The 24,940-nt window shown below is 36.7% G+C and overlaps 1 protein-coding gene across 5 annotated transcripts in view; it reads right to left on the reverse strand.

Annotated features, from left to right (window-relative positions):
• ABCA6 (ATP binding cassette subfamily A member 6) overlaps positions 1-22,258 on the reverse strand; it is a 58,280-nt gene extending 36,022 nt beyond the window's left edge. The window contains exons 1-11 of one of the 5 annotated variants that reach the window (XM_019623809.1): positions 22,013-22,258; positions 20,693-20,793; positions 19,204-19,399; positions 17,503-17,664; positions 15,670-15,773; positions 15,057-15,283; positions 11,318-11,459; positions 10,361-10,546; positions 5,754-5,901; positions 4,231-4,396; positions 185-243 (exon numbers count right to left, since the gene is read on the reverse strand). In XM_019623809.1, coding sequence (XP_019479354.1) covers positions 185-243; positions 4,231-4,396; positions 5,754-5,901; positions 10,361-10,546; positions 11,318-11,459; positions 15,057-15,283; positions 15,670-15,773; positions 17,503-17,664; positions 19,204-19,399; positions 20,693-20,788 — 1,486 coding nt within the window. In that variant the 5' untranslated portion in view covers positions 20,789-20,793; positions 22,013-22,258. Of the gene's footprint in view, positions 1-184; positions 244-4,230; positions 4,397-5,753; positions 5,902-10,360; positions 10,547-11,317; positions 11,460-13,306; positions 13,489-15,056; positions 15,284-15,669; positions 15,774-17,502; positions 17,665-19,203; positions 19,400-20,692; positions 20,794-22,012 lie in introns of those variants that run through there. The other 4 variants (XM_019623810.1, XM_019623811.1, XM_019623812.1 and 1 more) reach the window with 4 other exon arrangements.
• Between the last annotated feature and the right edge of the window lie 2,682 nt (positions 22,259-24,940).

The raw sequence follows: 24,940 nt of genomic DNA on the forward strand, positions 1-24,940 counted from the left end.
GAAACATTCAGAAGGATTTTACATTCGGTTCTCAATCATGGTGAATTTCCAGGTGGTGGAGTTCGACTGTACTCTTTTTTTCTTTTCCTGTTTTGCTTATTTACATTTTCTAATTTTTCACATTGACTTTTCCCCATTTTTTGAAATAAAGAAGTCAATAAAACAATGCAATGTTTTTCTTTACCTTTCAATACTTCCACTTTTCCAGACTTCTCTTTATATACTTTTTTAACATTTCTGATTCTGAAACGACAAAAAGGGTGCTTACTTAGCCAACAGAGAAATAAAAATGGTACCGATCATGAAAGAAAAAGACAAAGACTCATTTTTTAATTAATTATTTCCCGAGATAGAAAATACGTCTTTTTAGAAACTTACGGTTAAATTACTAGTGCTTTGCTTAGAAAAGTAGAATGCTCTGTAATCGTCCTTTTTTCCTCTAGTCTTAGAACACCTGGGGTTTTCCCCACTCTTTGAGATCAGCTTATTTATCTACATTCTATAACCATCATCTCCCAAACCCTCCAAGTCGTGTTCATTAATCAGACCCTCTGTCACCTGCATTTTCCTCTCTGATAGCTTCTGTTTGGCCACTATCTCTGCTTTAGATATGATCAAATTTCTCTCTCTCCCCTAATCTTAAAAAGAAATTCTTAAAAGTGTAAACTGGACATCTCCACTTCCTCACTTCTCATTTACTCCTCAATCAATTGCACTCTAGTGAACCTCTTCATACTGAAATCATTAGTGACCTCCTAATTACTAAATGCAACAAATACTTTTCCATCCTTACTTATTAGGTTATGAGTCACTGTTGATGACTTTCTCCTTGTTAAAAGTGTCTACTTTCAAGGTGACATTCCACTTTATTGGTTTTCTTCCTATTTTTCTAAATGTTCCTTCTGTTTCCTGAAAAGGTTCTCTTCTTTCATCAGACACATTATCTTGGTGTTCCACGGGGTTCTCTATGTATCTTATGGGTCATCTCACTCTAGACTGTTGATGGATTCTCTCACTGATTCTCATGGTTTCAACCCCAGCCGAATGTTGACCGCATCCTTGTCCCCTATGCTTTATTTAGGCTCACAGAGCTAAAGGTTTGCTGGATTTCTTCACCGAGTATCACAATCTCACTCACAGAGATTAGAGATGCCATGACTACATAAGATCATGTACAATGAATCTTCAAGTTCAAAGGGAAAGAGATTTATCACACTCTCTTCTGAGCATGAATGACAATAAAGGTAAGGATATTTATTCAACCAGGATGCTGGTGGTAGGTGGGGTTACACCAGAGTCTGGAAATTTAAAAGAAAAAGCTTAAAATGTGCTGAATCTGACCAGGTATTTCATTTCTGCCTTTCTTTGTGTAGTGGGACACCCCTTGAAGTGGGGCTCTAATGTTTTATTTTAATAAACTTCCATTTAGGAGCAGCTGGCTGTTTTTGTTGCTGTTTTTAAAAAATTTTTTCAATTTTTCAATTACAATTGACATTCAATAATACTCATATATTAGTTTCAGGTGTACAGCACAGTGGTTATGCAGTTATAGAATTATGAAGTGATCCCCTCAATAAGTCTAGTCCCTGGACACCATACATAGTTACTACAATATTATTGACTATATTCTCTGTGCTGTACTTTACATCCCCTTGACTATGTTGTAACTGTCAATTTCTACTTCCTAATCCCTTTACCTTTTTCACCCAGACCCCCCTCCCAACACCCTTCTCCCCTGGCAACCATCAGTTGGTTGTTTTCGGATTTCAGAGATTTACGTTTGGGGTGGACACCCTGCCTATGTTCTGGGAATGCTGCATGAATGGTCTAAAGTTATAGGAATGGACAGATACACATACAAATGCCCCAGAGAAGACTGAGACTTGGGTGGGGACTTACGGGTAACAGGGAGCTAGCTGTGAATAAAAAATAGATATTTTTACAGAACCAAGATCTTGATTCAGGTTAGAACTCTGCAAGCTTTCCTCCATGCTTCCAGAGACATATAGCTGAAGGGCAGCTAGGGAAAGGAAGCATTCATTAGTATATAAAGCAGAGACTGCCTGGGGAAAAAGGAATTCATGTCTCAGTACCTTCTATGTCCATACAAAATCAAACTCACATGTGGGGGCTGACTGGGGTAGACCTGACAGGTACCTAGTGACAGGGAAGAGCAACTGCATTTCTAAGAAAAGGTAGCTGTGAAGAAAGAAGAGACGAGACTCGTGCACTGGGAACAGCATCTAATACTGAGGGGTAAAGGGGCGATTTTAGGTGGCCTTGCAACCCCAGAATCCATTTCAATAGTAACTGAGTGTGCAGACCTTACCACTACCGACCTGTGCCATTGGGCACCTCAGCCTACTTTGCTACTTTGGGGTGGCTCTGGGGTGATGTGTCCCACAATGGAGCCAAAAGCTTTAATGAATGAGCCTTGGATCAGGGGACTTTCCTGGGTTGTCAGTGGCCCCAGACCTCCGCTTTAGTGAAGAGTCTAGACCAGGGGCCGGCAAACTGCGGCTCGCGAGCCACATGCGGCTCTTTGGGTACTTTCTGTCTCAAAAGTTTGCTCACCCCTGGAAGAGACAATCCTGTCCCTCACAACAATTTAAAAATTATTCAAGAGCCATAAACATATTTTTTCATAATCATGATTATGTGAATAATATCCTTTAAAATTTTTATGAATGAAACTATGATAATTTTATTTTCATTTTCAATTTTACTTCAGAGCCACATATATGCTCCCAAAGAGCTGCATGTGGCTCGTGAGCTGCAGTTTGCTGACCCCTGGCGGCTCTTCCATCTCAAAAGTTTGCTGAACCCTGGTCTAGACTAAGTGACAAGGATGTCTAGAGTCAACACTTGCATAGGTTGGTCAAGGTCAGTGGGGAAAGGGACAGGGCTGCATGGGTGAGGACATTTCACTTTTCTGTCCTTCATTTGTACAAATGAACAAAGACCATTTTTCACTCTGTGTAACGAACCCTAAGACTCTCTTAGAAGACTGGATCTGAAAATTATTATAATTTGAATAGCAATATAATCTTATTTTTTGTGTTCTCCACTGGGAAAGAGGGACTAATGACATTGGAATTGAGTTTTTGGGAATTATTCCTCACTTGTCCTTTCTTTTTTGAACAGAGGTTTTCCATGGAGCTGGGGTGGGGGGAGGGTGGCAGTTGCCCCTCAGAAAGCTTAATAGAAAATAGGGTTAGAATTAGAAGAAACTGGAGTACATGGGTTCACCCTCTGCTCGTTTTAGAGAAGTATTTCACTTCCTAGTTATAGTTCCATTTTATTCATCTTGCTTTGCCTTCTGACATCTCACAATAGCCAGAGATTAAGAGCATAGACTCTGGAGCTAGACTGGTTCCAATCCCAGCTTCCGAGTTACAAGTGTGTGACACTGAGCAAGGGACTTAACCTTTCAGTACTTCACTTTCCTCATTTGTTAAATGGGCAAAATAGAAGTGCCTGCCTCATAAGCTTTTTGGGAGAATTAAATGTGTGCTTGGTACATGGTAAACACTATAAGGCTATCTTTTCATAAATAAAAGGTTAATATTTAAAACTCTCTAATTCTTTACCTTTAGTGCATAATATTTAGAAAAATCTACAGAGCTCTATAAAATCCAGATACTGGGGTTCAAGCCCACACCTCCTCAGTTAGAATTCCTGGAGGTGAGGTCTGAGAACACAGACATTTTAAGAGCTCCTCATACGAATCTGTAACAAATAACACTACAAAAGTAGATATTACTTTTGTTTCAGAGAGGACGCTGAGACTCAGAGCAACTTACCTGGTTTTCTAAGATTGCACATCAAATGAGAGGGGAGTGTGGTATTAAAATCTAAGAATTTGATCCCAAATTTCTTACTTCTCCCATCCTACCATATCCGCCAGAGGAAACTATGGAAGGAGGGATTTGGAGAAAGAAGAGAGTATAAAAGAGAGGTGGAGTGGCGGTGGGGTTGTGGGGGCAAGAGACAGAAACAAGGAGGGGAACAAGACAGACAGTGACGTGGTAACTGTGTGTGGAGCTAAGAAAGAGAATTTTCCTGTCAAGTAGCCATTAGGCGGCATTGGCGGTGATGGCCGTGGCACAGTGCAAAATGATATTAACAAAAACAGATGACTTCTTCCATATTTTGCCTCAGGCTCACTCTGCAGCTGTTGGTTAATAATTCATTAGCCTTTCACCCATATATCAGCATATGTGTGTTTACCTGATGGCCTCTTTGCCCTGAAATTCTGGAGCTATTGGTTCAAAATGATCATCAGTGGGATGCTCGGGGTCTATTTCTTGCTCAGTCATCTTATTAGTCCTCTGGTGTTGGAAACAAGGTGCTGAGTTCAGGAAAAATAATGGAGAACAGCGACGCTCATCTCCATCTGATTAATCAAGAGGCAAGAAAATATTGGATCAGTAACATTAAAGCAATGAGTAAAGAATTCCTGTTCAGAGTAATGCAGAATGTCTGGGACTTGGAAGCATCATAGAGTTCTTTTCTAACTTCCTATTCCTGAGAAGAAAACTTGATAACTAAGTAAAAAATGAAAATCCAAAGGCAGTAACATCACAAAAGTTAAACAATAGAATAGAACTTTTAACAAAGTATAAATCAAAGGTTTGAATGAAATGCAGTCTAAAAGGTATTTAGAAGAATGAATGAAACCAAATATTTGGGGGGAAAGTCTTAATATGGCATAAAATTAGTTATAAATGTATTTGTAAACTTAATATTTTGACCACAGCAACGAGATTCAACATAATACTGAAACCTATATGGTACCTGAATTAAAAGTATAGGGAGAAATTATATTTGTTCAGGATGAATACATGGTCATTTTCTAGGTTTTAAAAAAAATGGAGTTGTATTTATTATTAAGGGCCTTTGGATATAAACCAGAAGCGACAGAAAGACAGGAATACATACAGTCATACAAGACAAACTTAAATACAGTCAAAGTGGAAAGGAACATAAAAAATAAGAAGTATATACAAGGAAAACAAGCATTCTAATTCTAGAGTACGTGAAGGAATTCTGGGCTAGTGAAATTTTTGGTTGTGTTCAAGATAAAGGAAATCTAACTGGGTAATATACTTCTGTAAATATGAAGAATATATGAAAAATTTTCAGAATAATGCTGAAAACATTCTAATTTTCATTTTGTGATTTCCTTAAATAGCTCCTTCTCCTTCTAAAAATGGTCCTCCCAGAAATGGGGTGGTGGTGGGAGGTAGACACTGATTATTTCTCACTCGAGGTCCTTTCTAGCTGGGTTTAGTTTACAATCTGCCTCACATTCCTGTGAGAAGAATAAGTATTTACTAGGAAGCACTTCTGCTGTATGTGGGTCCCACACTAGCCAAAACCATCTTGAGAACTAATTTATTTCAGCTTGTTCTGATACAAATCCTAAATGTCATTCTTTGAAAACATTTTCAGGGACCCTTGAAAAAAAGTAACATTATGTAATACTATATAATTATAATATGTATTAAATGATCATTATTGTGTATTTATAGTGTATAGTATTATATTAAAGTCTGAAGAATGATTGTTTTTACATGAAAATTTTTCTCAGACCATTAAAACTAGGAAGTAGAAATACAGAACTCATTCAGCCTAAGATAGGAAATATTTGTTATTTTTCATTTTAAAAAATATATTTATATAACCTGAAGAAAAAATCTTTAATGTGACCAATATCTATAGAGATCAGAGAAAAATCCACTATTACTTACAGGGTAAGATTTTGTCAAAGTATAATGCCAATACCAAGTAGAAAAAAGCATCAAAAGCCAATATGAAAAAAGTTGCTATCATTATATATGAGTCTCCTGAAGGGTCAGGAAAAGTTATTCCATTCAAGTTATAATCCAGGTGGATAATCTAAGAGTCAAACAGAAATAATTATAAGTATTAAATTAAAGAAATAAAAATTCAGTACAGCAACAAAAATTATCATTTTATTAAGTAGCTTTTTCAAGAAGCTCTTATAATGAAATTATTAGTGAAACTATTTCTATTTCACAGCCATCAAAGGACTATTAGAAGAAAATAGTGATTTAAAAAACACAATGTTCTAAGAACAGGGATTTAAGTTATAATTCATTTGCTTGCTTTCATAAAGGCGATGCAATATTGCACAATATCTATCCTATGCAACCAAGAAATACAAATTTTAGAAAGAATATGAAGAATTCTTTGAAGCATCTTATTACAATACTGATGAGAGAACTTACCTTTTTCTAGTTATTACTACAAATAAATGTTTATATTTATAATTTTGCCATGTAATAATAGCCACTATGTTTTAAGCACTGTTCTAAGTACTTTTTATAGTATACAATTTAATCTTCATCATAACTCTGTGAGGCAGGCCTTATTATTTCTATTTGCATTTTACATACGATGAAACTGAGGCACAAAGATGAATAGCTTAACCAGGTGAAGCGAAAAGTCACATAGTGAGGATAGGCAAAGCAGAAATCAGAACACAGGAAGTCCAGCTCCCAAGCCCTGTTCCTGACCCTGGACACTACAAATTCGCAATTTATGTTAAAATGTTAACATTTCATGACAAAGTTGAGTTTATTCTAAAAATGCAAGTCTGGGTCGACATTTGAAGATCTATCAATGCAATTCAACATAAAACAGACTGAAGGAGAAAATAATGTGGTCAATCTAACAGATGCAGAAAAAGCATTTGATAAACTTCAATATCTGCTTATAATTTAAAAAGTTTCTTCACACACTAAGAGATCTGCCTTAATCTCGTGAATTAAATGTACGAAGACCAACACCAGAAATCATGCGTAATTGTGAAATATTGAAAGCTTGTTCTTTGCCTGCATTCTGAGTCAGCAGTGTACTAGAGGTCCTGATCTGTGCAGTAGGCAAGAAAAATAAATAACTGCATAAAGGTTGCAAAAGGAAAAAACATGATTATATAAAAGGAAATCCCAAGATAAAACCCTGAAAAACCTTAGATTTCATAAAAGAATATAGCAAGAATACTGGACATAATGCCACTGTACAGAAATCAGTTACACCTCTTTACATTAACAACACACATTTGGAAATAAGAATTTAAACACAGGTGCTATTTATAATGGCATTAAAAGTATGAAAAGTTTTGGAATAAATCAAACAAAAATGTGCAAGACTCTATACTGAAACTAAAACAATTACTAAGGGAAAATTAATATAAAGATATATTATGTTCATGATAAAAAAGGGTCAATTCTCTCCAAATTGATTGAAAAATTCAACTGCATTAAATTCTCAACAGCTTTGCACACTCTGTGTGTGTGTGTGTGTGTGTGTGTGTATAATTTGATAAGTTAAAATTTACATCATTGCAAAGAACCTAGAATAGAAAAGACGCTCTTGAAAAAGACAATAAAGTGGATGAATTATTACTACCAGATATGATGATATATTATAAAGCAAAAGAAGATAATGTGACAACAGTACAAAGATAGACATATGGGCCAATACATGATTGGTTGAGTTGTGACAAAGGACACCTGCAATTCATTTGGGGAAAGGATGGCCTTTTCAATAAATGGAGCTGAAGCAACTGGATATTCATATAGAAAAATTAATATTGCCTCTACCTATAGATACACAAAAGTTATTTAGAAAAAGATTTTATATCTAAATATAAAAGCAGAGTCAATCGTGCTTCCAGAATAAAAAGGTAGAAGAATCTCTATAATCTTGGGGTAAGCAATGATTTTTTCTTTTAAAAGATGTTTATTGGGAATTGGGGTATAGGAACAGTGCTGGGGAATTAGGGGAAGGGGAACAGACAAGTTGCTGTCATTTTGTTCTTCAGTCTAGTTGTGGAGGACGTTGCTTCACTGGCCCAAGTTGGCACCATCATTGCGCTCTTCCCCGGGCGAGGCAGATCAGTCACCGGCTTCTGGATGGCTGCTCACAGCAGCTGCTGGCCGCTTACGCTGGCTGCATATGGTAGCCCATGGCAACCCACTGCAGCAGGGACTGCAGCCCACACTGTCGCCAGCGACTCATGGCAGCCCAGCTCCAGGCTGAGCTGTTGTTCAGCATCTTAGCTGTAGAGGGCAGTGTCACTGGCCCTCATATGTGGGATCCGAACCGGGGTCCTCTTGTGTCCCAAGGCAGCTCTTAACCAATGCACCACTCGGCTGGCCCAATGAGTTTTTTCTTTTATTTAAGTATATAAGTATGGTTGGTATACAATCTTATATGTTTATATTAGTTTCAGATATACAATATAGTGACTCAACATTTTCATACCTCACAGTTGTTATCACTTCATGAATTACAGCCATCAGTTGTAACCATGCAAACTTACCACAATATTAGTGTCTGTATTCCCTTTCTCCTTTTCACCAATCCCTCTACCCACCGCCCCTTCTGGTAACTATCCCTTTGGTCTCAGTTTCTGTGAGTCTATTTTTGTTTTTAGATTCCACATACAAGTGAAACTATATGGTATTTGTCTTTCTCTGCCTGACTTATTTCACTTAGCATATGATTTCTTTTCCTTTATTTTTTATTTTTTATTTTTTTTAGTTTCAGGTGTACAAAATAATGCAATAGTTAGACATTTGTATCCCTCACCAAGTGATAATCCCCCCAATCTACTACCCCTCTGACACCATATATAGCTGTTAACAATTCCATTGACTCTGTTCCCTATGCTGTGCTCCACATCCTGTGACTGTGTGTGTGTGTGTGTGTGTGTGTGTGTATTTATAGCTGACATTCAATATTATTCCACTTCAGCATATGATTTCTTAAACAAACACAAAAGTATTCTGTATAAAAGAAAAACTTTACAAACTGAACTTTATCAAAATTAAGAATTTCTATTCATCGGAAGCATCACTAAGAGAGTAAAACTGCCAGCAAGAAATAACTGACAAATGTCTCATGTTCAGCATATAGAAGAAATTCCTACAGAGCAATAATGACAAGATAGAAAACTCAGTAGAAAAAAGGGGAAAAAGAGCTGAATTGTCAACTTGTAAAAAAGAAAAATCCAAAAAGACAGTAATTAGGGAAATGCAAATTAATGCCATGCTGCTATACCATTACATATCTATCAGAATGGCTAAAATTTGGAAGTCGGACAATACAAAATGTTGATGAAGATCTGGAACTCTGAAACACTGTAGGTGCAAAAGGGAACTGATGCAGCCATTTTAGAAAAATATTTGACAGTAGCTATTAAGATCAAAATATATATACTCTAGATGCCACTCTTCAACTCCTAGATATATAACACACAGAACTGAATGCCCATATTTACTAGGAGATATGTATAAGAATTTTTTGCAGAGTTATTAATAATAGTAAAAAACTGGAAAACATTCTTGTCCATCAATAAGGAAATCAATAGTACATTCACACAATAGAATACTACTTAACACTGTTCTATAGCTACACACAAACTATGGATGACATCTAAAAACAATGTGGAATGAAAAAGCCAGATTTTCAAAAATACACTTCGTACAATATCACTTACATAAAGTGGGAAATAGGCAAAACTAAAAAAAATGTATTTCTGAACACATACTTAGGGGATCATAAAAAGCAAGGAAATCATTATCATAAAACTTGAACCTCAGCATGGACTGTGTAGATGCCTGACCACAGAAGCTGTATGTATATATATGTATATATAGGTACGGGATGTGGAGTACAGCATAGGGAATAGAGTCATTGGAATTGTAATAGCTATATAAAATGTTAGAGGGGTAGCAGATTGGGGGAGGGGGTTATCACTTTGTAAGAGGTGTAAATGTCTAACTATTACAGTGTTTTGTACACCTGAAACTAATAATAAAAACAAACAAACAAAAAACTTTAACTCCAGGAGGAAGGAGTCTTCAGAGGAGGCTGTCGGGTTGTGGCAACATTCTATTTCTTGATCTAGCTCAAGAGTCCTTTGATTTACTTAATAATTATTTGTTAAACTTTATATTTATATCTTGAAAGTCTGTCATAGTTGAGGTTTCAAAAAGAGGTTTACACAACAAGTTTTAACAGACTAGCAGAATACTTCGATTATAAGAAGTGAAAAGATAAATATTTATATACAGAAACAAAACCAGAAGAAAATACTTCAAAATGAAAATACACCTCTGAGATACGAAAATTTGGAAGATTTTCTTATTCAGCTCCTTGGGAGATGGTCATTTTTTTGTACAATGTAATAATAACATTTTCCAATTTAGCTTTCAAGTAGAATCATGTAGAACCAAAGCTCTTAATTTGAAAGGGTGTGGATTAGGAAGGGTCATGAAATATCAAATTCTTTTGAAAGTTCAATAGTAAACGAATTAACTCTTACCTGGGTCATTCCAGCAGTGAAGGCAAAAGGGCTACAGATATTCAAAATCCACTGCACAGATGAAGGGAGTTGGGTGTAAAATAGAATAAGTCCCACAGCCCCGGAAAAGAGAGTGAGGAGAAACACAACCAAATTGGCGAGGGCAGTTGTCTTGAACAGCACGCTCATCAGGAATGAGAAAGCCATCTGCAAGAGAGAGACGACAGCTGGCTGCTAGAGACAGCTCACCGAGAATCACTGGTGGGTAGCTCATAAAACTAGGATCTCTACATCCTAACGTCTTTATCACTGATGAAAATATTGAGGTATAATTATGCTCAGTCCTCCTCTGAACTCCTTTATAAATAGGGTTCTTATTTGCCCTACTCAAGTGCTGGGCTTTTGTTGTTGAGGAATGGCTGGGGGAAAGCTGGAGGCAGAGCTGAGGAAAAGATGGAGACGCACGCTTGGAAAGATGGAAACAGACTAATTGTATTAAAGAGCATCCATATACCGTCTTGCAGAAAACACCCTGGAAGGTAGGGGAAGTTCGAGTTCAGGGAAGGGAGAGGGGAGGGCGTGGGAAGTCCGGGCAAAGTGGGAGAGGAGACGGCGGGGAGCTGCGTGAAGCTGCCATGTGATAGAGAACATTGGGGGGGGGGGAAGATGGGTCCACTTCTCCCATGTATCTTCGTTAATCATCTACAAAATTCTGAGATAATTCGGAGTAAAAATATTTTTTTTGATGCATCATTTCATTAATTCAGACCTGTATGCAAAAGAGAGGTCCAATTCTATTGAGGTTACGTCATTTTCTCACACTCATAGAGACTTTCTCAAACACACACACATACACACACACACACACACACTCTAGACATGAAAGAAGTGACCGTAATAGCCTGCCGAGACATTATTTTTTGCTACATATAGCTAAGACCTAAAGCAAAGAAAGCGGTCATAAACGCATGAACTTACCAAGGATAAGCCATATAAGAAAATGAGTGTAAATATGACCAGGAAGCCTGTCATGATTATAATGTGCATAGTTGTTATGATAATTGTAATGATTATGGAAGTAATGAAGATGAAGCCAGCATAGATTAAACTCCAGGAGAGCCTACATAAAGACAAAAAGTTATCGCAATTATTTTCACTTTAAGAAATATTTAAAGCATACAAAAATTTTAAAAGAATCATGCAATGATTGCTCTTGGACCTGCCACCTGGATGAATAACTTCATATATTACTAATATTACATTAGCATGGCTATGCTGATGCACCAGCTAGGTGTCAGCTCTGTGCTCACAAATAGTATGAACATTGTATAAATAGTATCATCTTGTATGTATTCTTCTGCAGTTTGCCATTATCCATCAACATATACAGTAGTATATACTGCTGTATAGCAGTTCATTGTATGACTATATCCCAGTGTTCTGCCCACAGATATTTAGGTTGTTTGCTTTTTTCATTTTTCTTTTTCTAATGCAGTGTTTCTAAGAACATTCTTCTACTTGTCTTTTTTTTTTTTTTTGGAAAATGCACAAACATTCCTCTGAAGTAAAACCGCTAAATTAAAGGGGGTAAGTATTTTGTATCTTTAGCTTTATTACGCGTTACCAAAGTGTTCTAATGGTAAAATTTGGAAGGAAACTTAACAGCTGCCAATCAATCAAGTAACCATGGAAACATGGGGGGAAAGATGAAAATTAGGCCCTTCTTGAGGATCTCTAGCCAGTAGCAGTAGAAAATTGAAATTTCATAACTTCACTAAGCCCATTCTATTCTTGCTGTTCCTATTCATGTTTTCTTTATTTAAACTGATATAAATTAGGTAATGCCCTTAAGAGTTCACAGTTTTGCTTTAGGTGTGGTTGTGTTCACATTATTTATGATGCAGTAGTTATTAAGAAACAGTATTCAACCTTAATAACAAGCCTATATAGGATGTTTTAGAGATGAGTAAACTGCAGTCCCTATTATTAGTTAATGGGCCTATTTGAAGTCAACAAAGTGAAACAGTTGAACAAAGTTAAGATGAAGCAGCAAGGCTTTGCTCAGTCCAAAGCTTTTTTCCTCTACACAAAATTGCCTAATTGAGTAAGAATTCAACAGCTGAAAAAATAGCGTAAGTATTAAAACGGGAAAGTTGCATCAATATGTCCCAGTAGAATACGTATAATGCTGATTTGACTTCTTTTTAAGTTCATGTCATTACAATGATTCAGCTTGTTAGAAACAGCATTTTTTGTAAAAGTACACCACATTCTACAGAATCCACTTCCTGAAAACAGAAGGAAACAATAATAGGTAGGAACTGAAAAACCATGGAGTAGGGGAATTACAAATACAGGAAATTAGAACATTACCTAGAAAAAGGAACTCATGGCAGAGAGTTGGGGGTGGGGTAGGAGAGATGTTACTAAACCCAAGAAATCCTTCATGATAAAAACAAAGCAATTCGGACATCACACTTAAAAAATAAATACGGATTACATTTCACATTTATTACATAAGTTAAAAAAAAGATTATCATAAAATGTATTTGGAATAGACATCCTGTACTTAATAAAAAATGTTTCAGAATCTTCTACCTTCTTAGTTTTAAGGATATATTATATTATTATTATATTATATTATTATTCTATACCGGGGGTGGTGCCAAAAAAGTGCATACAAGTGGACACTTTGGTCAATGTTGTTCAAGCAGTAGTTCGCTGTCATCAGAAGTATCTGGACACTGATGGTAACCACTTTGAGCATCTCTTGTAATTGCAGAAGTCAATGACTTGTATTCATCTTTTGTTATCAGTATATATTGAGTATCACAATTTTAATACAGTTTTTCTTTCTTAATATGTGTATACATTTTTTTGGCTCTCCGGGTATTTATCCTAAGAATGAATCCACATCTAACTATGCAGTGCCTTTCTGATTTTAATCTAAAGTTGACTTGGGCCTACCTATTTCTGGTGATTGCAGAGATGCTGTCCATGAGACATGCCCTGGACCGAAAGACAGTCCTTTTTATACAGATGTCCTCTCTCATCCCTAATAGACTCCATCCATTCCTTTGTACTTCCCAAAGTTCCATTACAAAAATCTCTTCTTTCTTTTTTATGTAAAGACACAGTTTCCTCTTTTTCTATGTCACAGTTCATATATATTAGAATTAAAACTCTGTTAATAAAACATACTTCATAGAACATTTAAAATTTCCTATACTGTAATTTCATTTCAGGGAGCATGTGGCTTGCAAAGGATTCTTCAATAAACACCATATTTTGCCGTGTATAATGTGCACTTTTTTGCCCAAATTGTGAGGGAAAAATTAAGGTGCACATTATACATGGGTAGTACTAATTCCATATCTACGTAAATGTTCCTAATTCTTTTACTTATGCTTATGAGTTAAAAGTGTAACTCTAGAAATCAATAATGATATCCATATGGCAAAAATACCCTGGAATACGATAATCGGTTTTGTTGAACTTACAACGAACTTGCCACGACAAAGAGTTCTTGGCCTTCTATGACGCATAAATATCATAAATTTACCAGTACATAAAATTTATTATACCATAATATGTTAAAAAATAAATGCTAAAATTCCTTTATAAAACAAAGAAACAAATACCTAAATGTAAACAAATAAAAATTTGAATTAAAAATTAAAAACTTAAGATTTTTTTCCCTGAAAGTTTTGGCCAAAACAGTGGGTGCACATTATTCAGCCAAAATACGGTAGTTTCTCATTGATTTCAGATAGTTCAACATTTATAAATAATTATTTTCTTGATATGGAGATTATACAAATATCTCCCAGTAGTCAATATGGATAGGTTTCTTTTGGGATAAAATAGATATTTTTTCCTTTTTTTCTTTTTCCTAGATAGTATGTATTGTGTAACTGATTATATTGCAAAATCCTCTGCTTCAGCCTCTCGGAAGCTCGGAGCTTGTGTGCTTTGCATTTTCATCTGCTAATCTTACCGATTTATTCTTTTAGTAGGTCTTTGCTTCAACTCCTCAATTATCTGTTGTTATTATAATACAAACACACGCACATAGATATACATACATACATATACACATGCATATATATTTCAAAATCACTTTAAACTCTTCGTGGAATGGGGCAAGATAAAAATATATCAATATATGAAGAAAATGCTCTTATTAAGCCCTTCCTGTATGCCAGCCAGCCTATGTGCTGGAAACATTATATAGACTATCTCTTTTAACCCCAACATATGGTATTTAGTTGCTCCAAAAAATATATTCCTGGTGACCAAACTTCTCAACACAAGCTAGCCATTATAGGATGACACTTTCTTCAGCATAAGGAACTAACTGCCAAGAAATCAAACGATAATTGTGGGCAGACCAAGCCTGAGGGTTGCAACCAGGGCACCTGGGTTGGAGTCCCAGCTCTGGCACTCATCACCATTTGACACTAGGCAGCTCCTTTATGTTCTTTGATCTTAATGGTAGTTCCATCATAGTGTTAGCTTACCATATTCATGGTACAGAAAAAGTGCTCAGCTAATGATCATCCCTATTGTGCCCAGCAACATTTAACAAAGAGAAAAAGAACAAAAGAAAAAGGAGCCAATGTATCCAGTGTAAATCATGGTGCTCTGAAACAATTAGACTTTTTCATTGCTTCTTCATTTCTCCAATTTCTTTGTACTGCCGGGTTTAGTCACTCACCAGAACGCTGAGTCTTCTAGACCCATCATTTTCATCAAATCCTTATGCTTTTTTCTCTCTTTCGTAACATTGAGTGATGCAAAATATACAAACGAGGAGAAGTAAAGCAAGCAGCACAAAATAAACATCTCTCTTTGAAGGGCATCCTTATAAATAAAAGGTAATGTCTTCATATTTGTAGCAGTCACTGACATCAGCTCTTCCATCACAGAGTGATTTGTCACGACCTTAAAAAAGTTTTTAAACAAACAAAATCATTCTTCAAAGCAGAGAAACTGGTGAAATCAACAAGCTATGGGGATTGTACCAACATCAATTTCCTGGTTTTAATATTGTCCTATGGTGATGTTAAGATATCACCATTAGGAGAAGCTATTGGTGATGTCCAGGTCCCCCTGGACATTGGTTTTGCAACTTCCTGACATTCTATAACTACTGGAAATTTTAAAGTTAAAAAAAAAATGTGTTCCATTGCCTAAATCCAATTTCAGCACTTGTCGACAGGCTTCATTATAGAAACATATGAAAACGTGAGTATATTATCATATCACCTTTCATCAAAATCTCAATGCTTCTGGAATTAGTTTATGCTACTTGTGAGAACCTTTCTTACTTGTATGATGGCAGCATTAATTGCAGTCTGTAAAGTCACAAATCCTTCATTCCAGTACTTGGACAGTGAACACTCAAAGGTATCTTTAGTATCCCAGCAATGCACTGGAAGCACAAAGAAAAGCAGAAGCAATATTATGGGATGAAGGCAACTGAGGAATAAGAAACAGGAATCCAAGAGAAAAACGTCTCGAGGAGGCTCCACCAGTTGGAACCTTTAAGCACACAGAAACAAAAGTTCTTAATAAGGTGACTTTATTCATGGAGACCATAGTAGGCATAGGGAGGCCTAGAAAATAAAAAGAAGGGGGCCGGCTGAGTGGCTCAGTTGGTTAAGAGCACAAGCTCTGAGCAACAGGGTCGCCAGTTCAATTCCCACACAGGCCAGTGAGCTGCGCCTGAGCTGAGCAGCCGTGAACTGCTGACAGGCAGCCGGATAGCGACTGGACTTGGAGCTGAGCTAGCTGCACCCTCCACAACTAAGATTGAAGGACAACAATAAGATAGAAGGGCAACAATTTAATTGTTTCCCTTCCCCAATTCCCCAACACTGTTCCCCTTCCCCAATAAAATCTTACAAGAAAGTCTTCCTCCTTTAAAAAAAAAAAAAAAGAAAAAGAAGATGAAAGTTCCAACCTTATTGTGCCTGAAAATGCCAAATGTGCTCCAGTGCTAGAACTTTTTTGGTGCTCAAATGCGCTCCTCCAGGCGAATTCGTGGCTCACTCCGCCCCTCCATCCTGCCCTCTTCTCAAAAGTAAACTCAAATGGTCTTTCCTGGCCATCATACATGAAAATATCTAAAATAGCTCTTTCAGGGTCTATCGTCTATCCCTGCTTTATTTTGCTTGGTTGCTTTATCGCCACCTGGCAGAGTGCACTGTTTTCCCCATTCCCTGTCCTTGATTGTAATGATTTGTACAAGCAGGTTGTGTGTTTTGTTCACTTCCATCTTCAGGGACAAGCACAGCGTGGGACGCCCAGTGGACCCTGAGTGAATGAATGAAGGGAACCAATTCTATTAGTCACATGAATTCTGCCTCCCCAAGGGGTCCTCCAATCTGTTCACCTCTCTCCTTCTGAGCTCCTCCACTCTGGTCTCAGCCACCATTGGCTCACTAGTACGTTTTATTGCCTTCTCCCTCCCTGACTCCTCTGCAATCCATTCTCAGGGCTACCTCCAGAAGGCTACCTTAAGCTTGGAAATCTAATCACACCTCTGTCCTGAATAAAGCACCCTGATGGCTCTCCGTTGCCCTAGGATTAAAGGATGCACAGGATCGAGGCCCTGAATAACTGCGGCCTCATTCTCCGATCACATTCCTTTTTGTGTTCTCTGTTTAGTTAGTTCTCTTCTTGCATAGATCCTAGCGGATGCCTTCTTCACCTCAGTGCCTTCACCTTGGTCCTTCTCTTTGAACACAATGCCTTCAGCATCGCACATGGGCTATTCCTTCTGAGGTTAATCCAAACATCACTTCCCCAGATAGGACTTCTCTAATCCCAAGCCTATTGGGAACCCCTGGTCTCAGCCCATTCCAGGACCTCCCCTAGCATTTATAATTAACTTCTGAATAGATGTCTTTCCTGCTAGACTGGACTCTCATCTGAGACAGGGACCTAACAGTTCTGATCACCCTTTTGCAGTGTACGCCTGCGAACTCAATCATGCTCTAGTGGGATAACATGACTGACCTTGGAAGAAGTTCAGCAATAAACTGTGTTTTTGCATTTTCTCCTATGCCACTGAAAAGCATCTCTGTTGACCATCCCAACCCTGTTCTTTATGTTAAAAACATGAAAATGCCATAATGATATTTTATAAGGAAAGTCACCTGAGAAACTGTCTTCATTAAAAAATGGAATGGTATCTCCCTGCATACATTTTAACTTATAAGAAAAAGTGTCATTAAAGATGATTCCCACTGCATCTGATAAATGGTCTAAGAGGATTTTATCCAGAGATTGTTGATTTGGTGCTCCAATGACTTCTCTTCCTGTGAATTACCAAGTAAAAACAGACACCGAAGCTTGTTAGTTTTCACTGAAACAGAATGTGATATCCAACTCTGTTATCATATATTTTCACTAGAATTAAAAGAAAATCTTTTCCATTTAAAACAAAACAAATCAAAAGGCAAGGGGGGAAGTTTGTTTTAATGTTTTAGTGTCTAGAATCAGGAGACATGCATGAGAATTAAATGTCCTCTTTTAATAATGGCAAGTTTTAGGTACATCAAAAGAGTATGCCAGGGGGCCGGCCAAGTGGCACGATGGTTAAGAACTGGCTTGGGACGCCAGAGGGCCCCGGTTCGGATCCTACATATGAGGGCCAGTGACACTGCCCTCCACATCTAAGATGCTGAACAACAGCTCAACCTGGAGCTGGGCTGCCATGAGTCGCCGGCGATGGCGTAGGCTGCAGCCCCTGTGGCAGTGGGTTGCCATGGGCTACCGTGTGTAGCCGGCAGCCAGCGTGAGCGGCCAGCAGCCGCAGTGAGCGGCGGTCCAGAAGCCGGTGACTGATCTGCCTCGCCCGGGAAGAGCGCAATGATGGTGCCAACTTGGGCCAGTGAAGCAACGTCCTCCACAACTCTAGACTGAAGAACAAAACGACAGCAACTTGTCTGTTCCCCTTCCCCCAATTCCCCAGCACTGTTCCCATCCCCCATTTCCCCAATAAAAATCTTAAAAAAAAAAAAAAGATTATGCCAGGATGAGCATGCATCAGATAATTGGTATGCAGAAGCCATCAGGGTTACTGAAGCAAAGGCCCCTCGTATGATCTTTGGCTTACACAGGGAACAAGAGCACGGTGACGCTGTTATTTAACAGCCAGAATTTCACCTGTTAGATACTGAGGATTAAAAAGCAGATAGCCAGACTGCACCCAAATCGCCCATGAATAAAATACACATTTTGGTAATCTCAGTTACATGGAGACCTCATTTAGAATAAAGGCCTTTAAAGATGTTTACAAATTACACCAAACACAGATTATCTTTAGATTATCCATCCTTACTTTTCATAGTTTAGAAATTATTATTTTTAATTAAAGTTTATTGGGGTGGCAATGGCTAGTAAAATTATATAGATTTCAAGTGTACTATTCTGTAACACATCATCTATCTAACACATTTTAAATAAATAAACATGAGCTAATTTCTTTCATTTATATGTTTTCTTTTCATGAGTTATAAATCGTAATCAGTGTAATCCCCTGTTAAAAACACCCACATCTACCAATGGCATATTTTTCCTAGACACTGTTCTGCAAATCTGGAATTATAAATCTATGGTTTTAGTTAAACTTCAATAGAAATGTAGGCCTCCCTAAACTGGACCCCCATCAAGCTGCAAGGGTTTACAAAGCTACTGGTTGTTAGAGAATGAAAAAATTAACCACATTTATATGCTACTTTGATACCTAAATAATTAGCATAATGGATCACTGTAACTTCCAATTAAACATAGACACATCTTATTGAAAATATTAAACAATATCAGTAATTCTTTTTTGTCATCGGTACACTTACCTTTCAAAAACGCTGTTTTATTCATTATCTGCTCAGTTATATTAGAGATCGGTGTATACACAACTATTATAGAAGAGATATTAAAGTGATCTACTCTTCCCAGATCCTGAGGAGGCATTTCAGGATATGGTTTATTGTCTTTGAAATATGAAACTAAACCCATATACAGTGCTAGAAGTATTGGGAACCCCCATTCCTATAACACAGAAGGGAAAAAAGAAAACAAATTTAGATTGTATCCCCTTCAAGATCTCAGTCAACACAAAAGAACTAAAGACAAATTCAGACTGTGCCATATACTTGCCTTCTGTTTGCTCCCCACTCTTCAGAACAAAGGGAACCCAATGAAAAGCACATACTGGGAGAGCTGCCACATAGATCATTCTCCGACTTTAGAACTACATTAGATCATGAACAACGGTAGGAGCCATTGTGTAAGCTAACAGGAGGCATAAGAGCTTGACAATTTCTGTAAGCATGGGCATCTGGCTGACTCTAAAGTCTGGGGGACACAGATTATCCCAGATAGACTGCAAGGCAGCAAATACTCTTGTCAGGTGTCATAACCTTTTATTGGACATCAAAGAAAATAAAAAGGAACTGTGTGGTAAAGACAGTCTAGTGTTTTACCAATATCAGTAATCTCTTCCCGCTTGGCATGATGCCAGAATATATTTCCAGCCTCTGGAAATGAAGCGGCACCCAATGACTGAGTTCGGCCAATGGAATGTGGGCAGAAGTGATAGACGCCACTTCCTGGCCCAGCTCACGGAACCTTGCACAACTTTCCATATTCTTGGTAAGTCCCGCTACTTCCTGATCTTCTGACTGGATTCAGAGAAGCCAGTGAAGAAATCTGAGGCCTAGGGAGATGGTAGAACCCCTAGATGAAGAAGTCTAGGTCCTGGAATGACTGTGTGGAGAATTCCTTCACCCACCCATCCCACTCGCCTTTTACTGCCAACCTTGTTTAGACTGTGAAAAGATGAGAAAATAAACCTTTGCTGTGCTGAGCCACTGAGATTTGGGGCTGTTACCTGTAGAGAGCTCACATACCTAATTCAAACTGACAATCAGTGGTCAGTTTACTTGGTCATAATTCTTGGAAACAATCTCTATGTAGATAACTCATGGCCTTGAAAATAAGACCCTAAAATTAAAATTCCTTGATTTCTGCTAGGCACTACTTTTATTATTCCTTGACTCTAAATGTATTACAAGTAAATTATAGCAACTTTAATAGTGGTTTTAATTCACCGTATAATTACATTTCACTTCACCTCATTTTTAAAAAATGAGTAAATACCTTTAGTCTTTATAATTCTACATTATGACTGCTGTGAGTCTCTCAATTCAACAAGGACAATTAGAGACAACCTCAAAATCAATGAATCTAGTCTATTACTTAAAATATAAAATAAGGGAACCACTACGTAATGAAGTAGAAGAACGATGCTAATTGCAGAAAGAGGCAAATTTTCAAACATACCAATAAGCTCTCTCGTTTCATCCTCCACTTCTTAAGAAAATTTTTGCACACAAGTGCTTGAGTTTGTTGATAGACATTTTTCTGTTTCCTTAGCATTTAGCCTGTTCATTAAACGAACAAGGAGAAAGTAAACATGGTGGAGAATAAACTAGAAAAAAACTATAATAAGAAAAACCTTCATCATATTTTGGGGGGAAATATTTCCTACCTTTAAGAACTACAAAAAAATGGATTTAAAATATTATTTCTATAACTCATGACTATACATTTTTACATCAAATATACTCACTATATAAGCCATTTGGCGGGGAATGGTGGGGAGATGGAGTGACTATTATCACAATTTTACAATAACAGAGTATGACAATTGAAAAGATATCATTAGATATCATATCATCAGAACCTATAAGATACTTCACCTTTTTGACCTCTTATAACAGAAATTCAACTATATGAATACAGTAATTGAATTGTATCTCATTTGATTAATAATAATTTCTTGTCCTTTGCGTTTAAATAGAAATCCCATAATTTACATTAAATTAACATCAAAATTGTGGCTACTTACTTAAACTCATCTAAATAATTATGTCAATTAGATGTAACCCCAATGAAATATTTTCTTGTGGTATTTACCTTCCAGATTGACTTGAACAAATTTTATCAAAAGAGTTAGGCTATGGACTAATAATGCAGACTCCAACTACTTAAAACTTGATTTTGATACACAGGAAGGATAAAACAATTTATCTTAATTTTCTGAATTCAGAAGTCGCTGAATAACTAAAGAAACAACATACAAAGTAAGTTTTTAAAAAGAAAGAAAGGAAGAAGGAAAGAAGGAAGGAAGGAAGGAAGGAAGGAAGGAAGAAAGGAAGGAAGGAAGGAAGGAAGGAAAGAAGGAAGGAAGAAAGGAAGGAAGGAAGGAAGGAAGGGGGAGAGAGAGAAAGAGAGAGAGAGAAAGGGAGAGAAGAAATAAATCACATGGGAAAGTAATTTTGCTCAAATGTTTGCAAATAAACTGACAGAGACAATTTTTTTCAGTTTTTAAAACCTCAAAATTAAATTCTTTTAGATTTACATATCAAAATATTCAGACAATTCTCCCTCAACTAGTATAGAAGGAAATTTTTACCATTTTCCTATATTCTACTGTAGTTATCTACACAACAGATTTGGTTGGGGAAAAAAATAGAAAAATTTGTCACTCGGTCTTCACTATAAGTCACATAAGTATTTAGAAACATCTGAAAAACAGATTGATTTTTAAGTGTCCACCCACATATTTGACATAGCACGACGACACAGAGCGGTACTTACTGTCAGGAAAAATTTTTTAAAATATCCTGGAAACAGTTTCAAAGCACAGTTCTCTTTTTGTCTAAGGCAACAGTTGGAATTTCTTTATTGCCATTTCTTCATTTACTCCTTTAATGGGTGGCTACTCCCAACAGCTCTTACTCGGGCTGCTTTCAGGAAAGGGGAGTAGTCAGAGCAAGCTGCACATGAACATGTTGTGCTGTTTTTCTGTCTTTTCTTCCCTAAGCCAATTATTCTACAGGGAGATCACTGTTCTGTGGTTGGTTGGGAATAAAACAAACCCTGTGTTTGTGCACTTGGCTTTCCAACTCCAGGGATAAAGGAGACAGTGGTAAACAAGGAAAATGGAGCCAGCCTTTGAGACGTGATGAGACCAAGATGGGGGAAATAACAATAAATGAGTAAACACAACGAAGCAAACAAAGTCGTGAAATTTGAGTGAGGAATCTTTAGCTATTTTGTTCACTACTAATGCAAACACACAACTGCCAGTGTTATGGTTGACTAATTTAGACTAAATGGGCAGAATGTGCTGGAGCTGAACGTTTTTTTGTCTAATAAAGCTAAGCAATCCATTGTCTGAAAGCACCTAAGTTGGACAAATAAGAATAATAAACAAATTCCTTTCTCCCATCCTGGTCAGAGTAGATGAAGAATTTCATAAGGCAGCTGAACAAAATTAAAGTGAATGGAGTGCTAAGGACTAAAAAACATATAAAAAGATGCAGGTCAATTTTTATGAATGACAACGAGGAAAAAAAATCTGAAATGTATTCAATTGCTATTGCATAGCTTATCTCTCTCTGTAAAGAGTTGCAAAGTTTCTTGACCTGCCAAAGTAAATGGCAAAACAGGAAACCAAAGTCCATGAATTGAGCAATCTCAAATATTTGACATAGCTCCCAATCCACAGATGTTAATTTTCATAAAGTTAAGAGATGTCTGGAGAAGAGGGGGATAATTTTTTTTAATTCAAAGACATGATATTATGTATGTACATTTTCTCATTGGTAATTAGTTTTATTTTTTGAAATAGTCAACAGTGAAATATTATACCGTTTACGTTTAAACGTGGCAAAAACAAAGGTGATAAAGATGTTCTAAAGGTCTCATGGTGGGGGAAGGGTATAAGGTCATAAACACTGTTAAAAGTTTGTGTCAGTAATAGGACAATAGTCCAAACAAAAATTCTAAGTTTCTTATAAATTACCTGAAATATATTTCAGGCTTTTATTAATTTTCTTGTTATTGTTGTTTTAGACCCTGTATACTCTATTTTGGGAATCGTTTTCCCACTCTGCCTTTCTTACAATTGCATTAAAATTCACAACTATGATGTCAATAATTATTTAGATTAAATATTTTACTAGGTTCACTTTTTATGTTTTTGTGTGTATTCTTTGTGTTCCTCTTCCTTGACTTCTTTACTCTGATTTATTATTTTATTTGGGGGGGGGCTCATTTTCCTTATTTAAACCTGAAGATTTCCCCATAACTATGACCTAATTTGACGAGGAAGTACCCAGCCTCCAGGTAGAAGCACACTGAAATGGTGGGTAAAATATATCTAAAATAGAAGTTCAGAATGTCTATACAGAAACTCTGTATAGACCCAAACTTTAAAAGGGAAGAAGAAAAAGATAAATTAAGTAAGAATCAATAGAAGAAACAAAGGGAAAGGAAAGCACATTTACAGGTGTTAAAAAAAAAATGTCTGCAGGTGTTAAAAAGAGGGAAATTAAAGCCAGAACTGTGAGCAGTACGTCAGAAATCCAGCAGTTGAAAAGGTGTTCTCATACCCCTGTGACCTGGACTTGGTGCTTGACAGGTTATAAAGCTGGACTTCCTATATCTGCATGAGTCCAGAAGCTTCACAGGACTGTTCAGTGTTAGAAATAAGAGACTAGAAAAACTCACCTACTATCCCAAGGAAAAGTAAGGATATGTGTTAATTGCCCAATCTCTGGGTTAAAAAAAATACGTATCCTTCATAGAAAATGAAAAACCCAGGCATATGTAGCACATGTCAGATACAGGACACAGGAGCAGGTCCTGAATTTATCCTCCCTGCATAGGAATGTATTTAAGAACAATGTCCGAGTAGTTAATGCATGCACGCTGGAGCCAAATTTGGGTTCGAATTCTAACTCTGCCACAGCTGTGTGACTGTGTACAAACTATTTAACTTTCCCCTCTCAGTTTTTTCATCCATAAAAATTGAGATAATAACATTTACATATGTATGGTCACTTGGAAGATTAAATTCATTAATATAAGTAAGGTTCATAGAACAATGCCTGGAAATTGTACAAGCTCAAAAATGTTACTTCTTGCTAATACTCCTACTACTTCTCCTCTTATTACTATTATCCTGGAGCCCCACAGAGAAGATGCAAAGAAGTCTATAGGGCACAAAGCAACAGAGTTACGTATTATATATCATAATATAAATTAATATAATAATACAAGTTATTATATTAATAATATAAATTATATATATATTTTCCTCCCAGTAGCTAAGCTCATAATCAAAAGTCCACCATGAAAGAGAATCAACACACCAACATGAGACTATTAAGCAACCTCAAGAACCAAATAATAATAAAAATTATGACAGAGACTATCAAATGTATAACTAAAGTATTAAAGAAGTAATATAAGTTAGTAAAAACAGGAGACAATGAAAAGGAAGACTAATAGGAAAATAACCCATTAAAATTGTTAGAAAAAAGGGATTAATAAAAGTTAAGTTTAAAAAACTTAATGGATAACTTCTACAGTAGATTAAATACAGCTGAAGAAAAAATTAATAAACCAGAAATAAATCTGAAGAAATCATATAAAATTGAGTGCAAAGAGAGAACAACATAGAAAAATATTTGAGAGGTTAAAAGACATGAAAGAAAAAATAAGGGTGTCCAGTAAATG

The sequence above is a fragment of the Hipposideros armiger genome, unplaced genomic scaffold (genome assembly GCF_001890085.2).
Source record: "Hipposideros armiger isolate ML-2016 unplaced genomic scaffold, ASM189008v1 scaffold_562, whole genome shotgun sequence".
NCBI classification, from domain to species: Eukaryota; Metazoa; Chordata; class Mammalia; order Chiroptera; family Hipposideridae; genus Hipposideros; species Hipposideros armiger.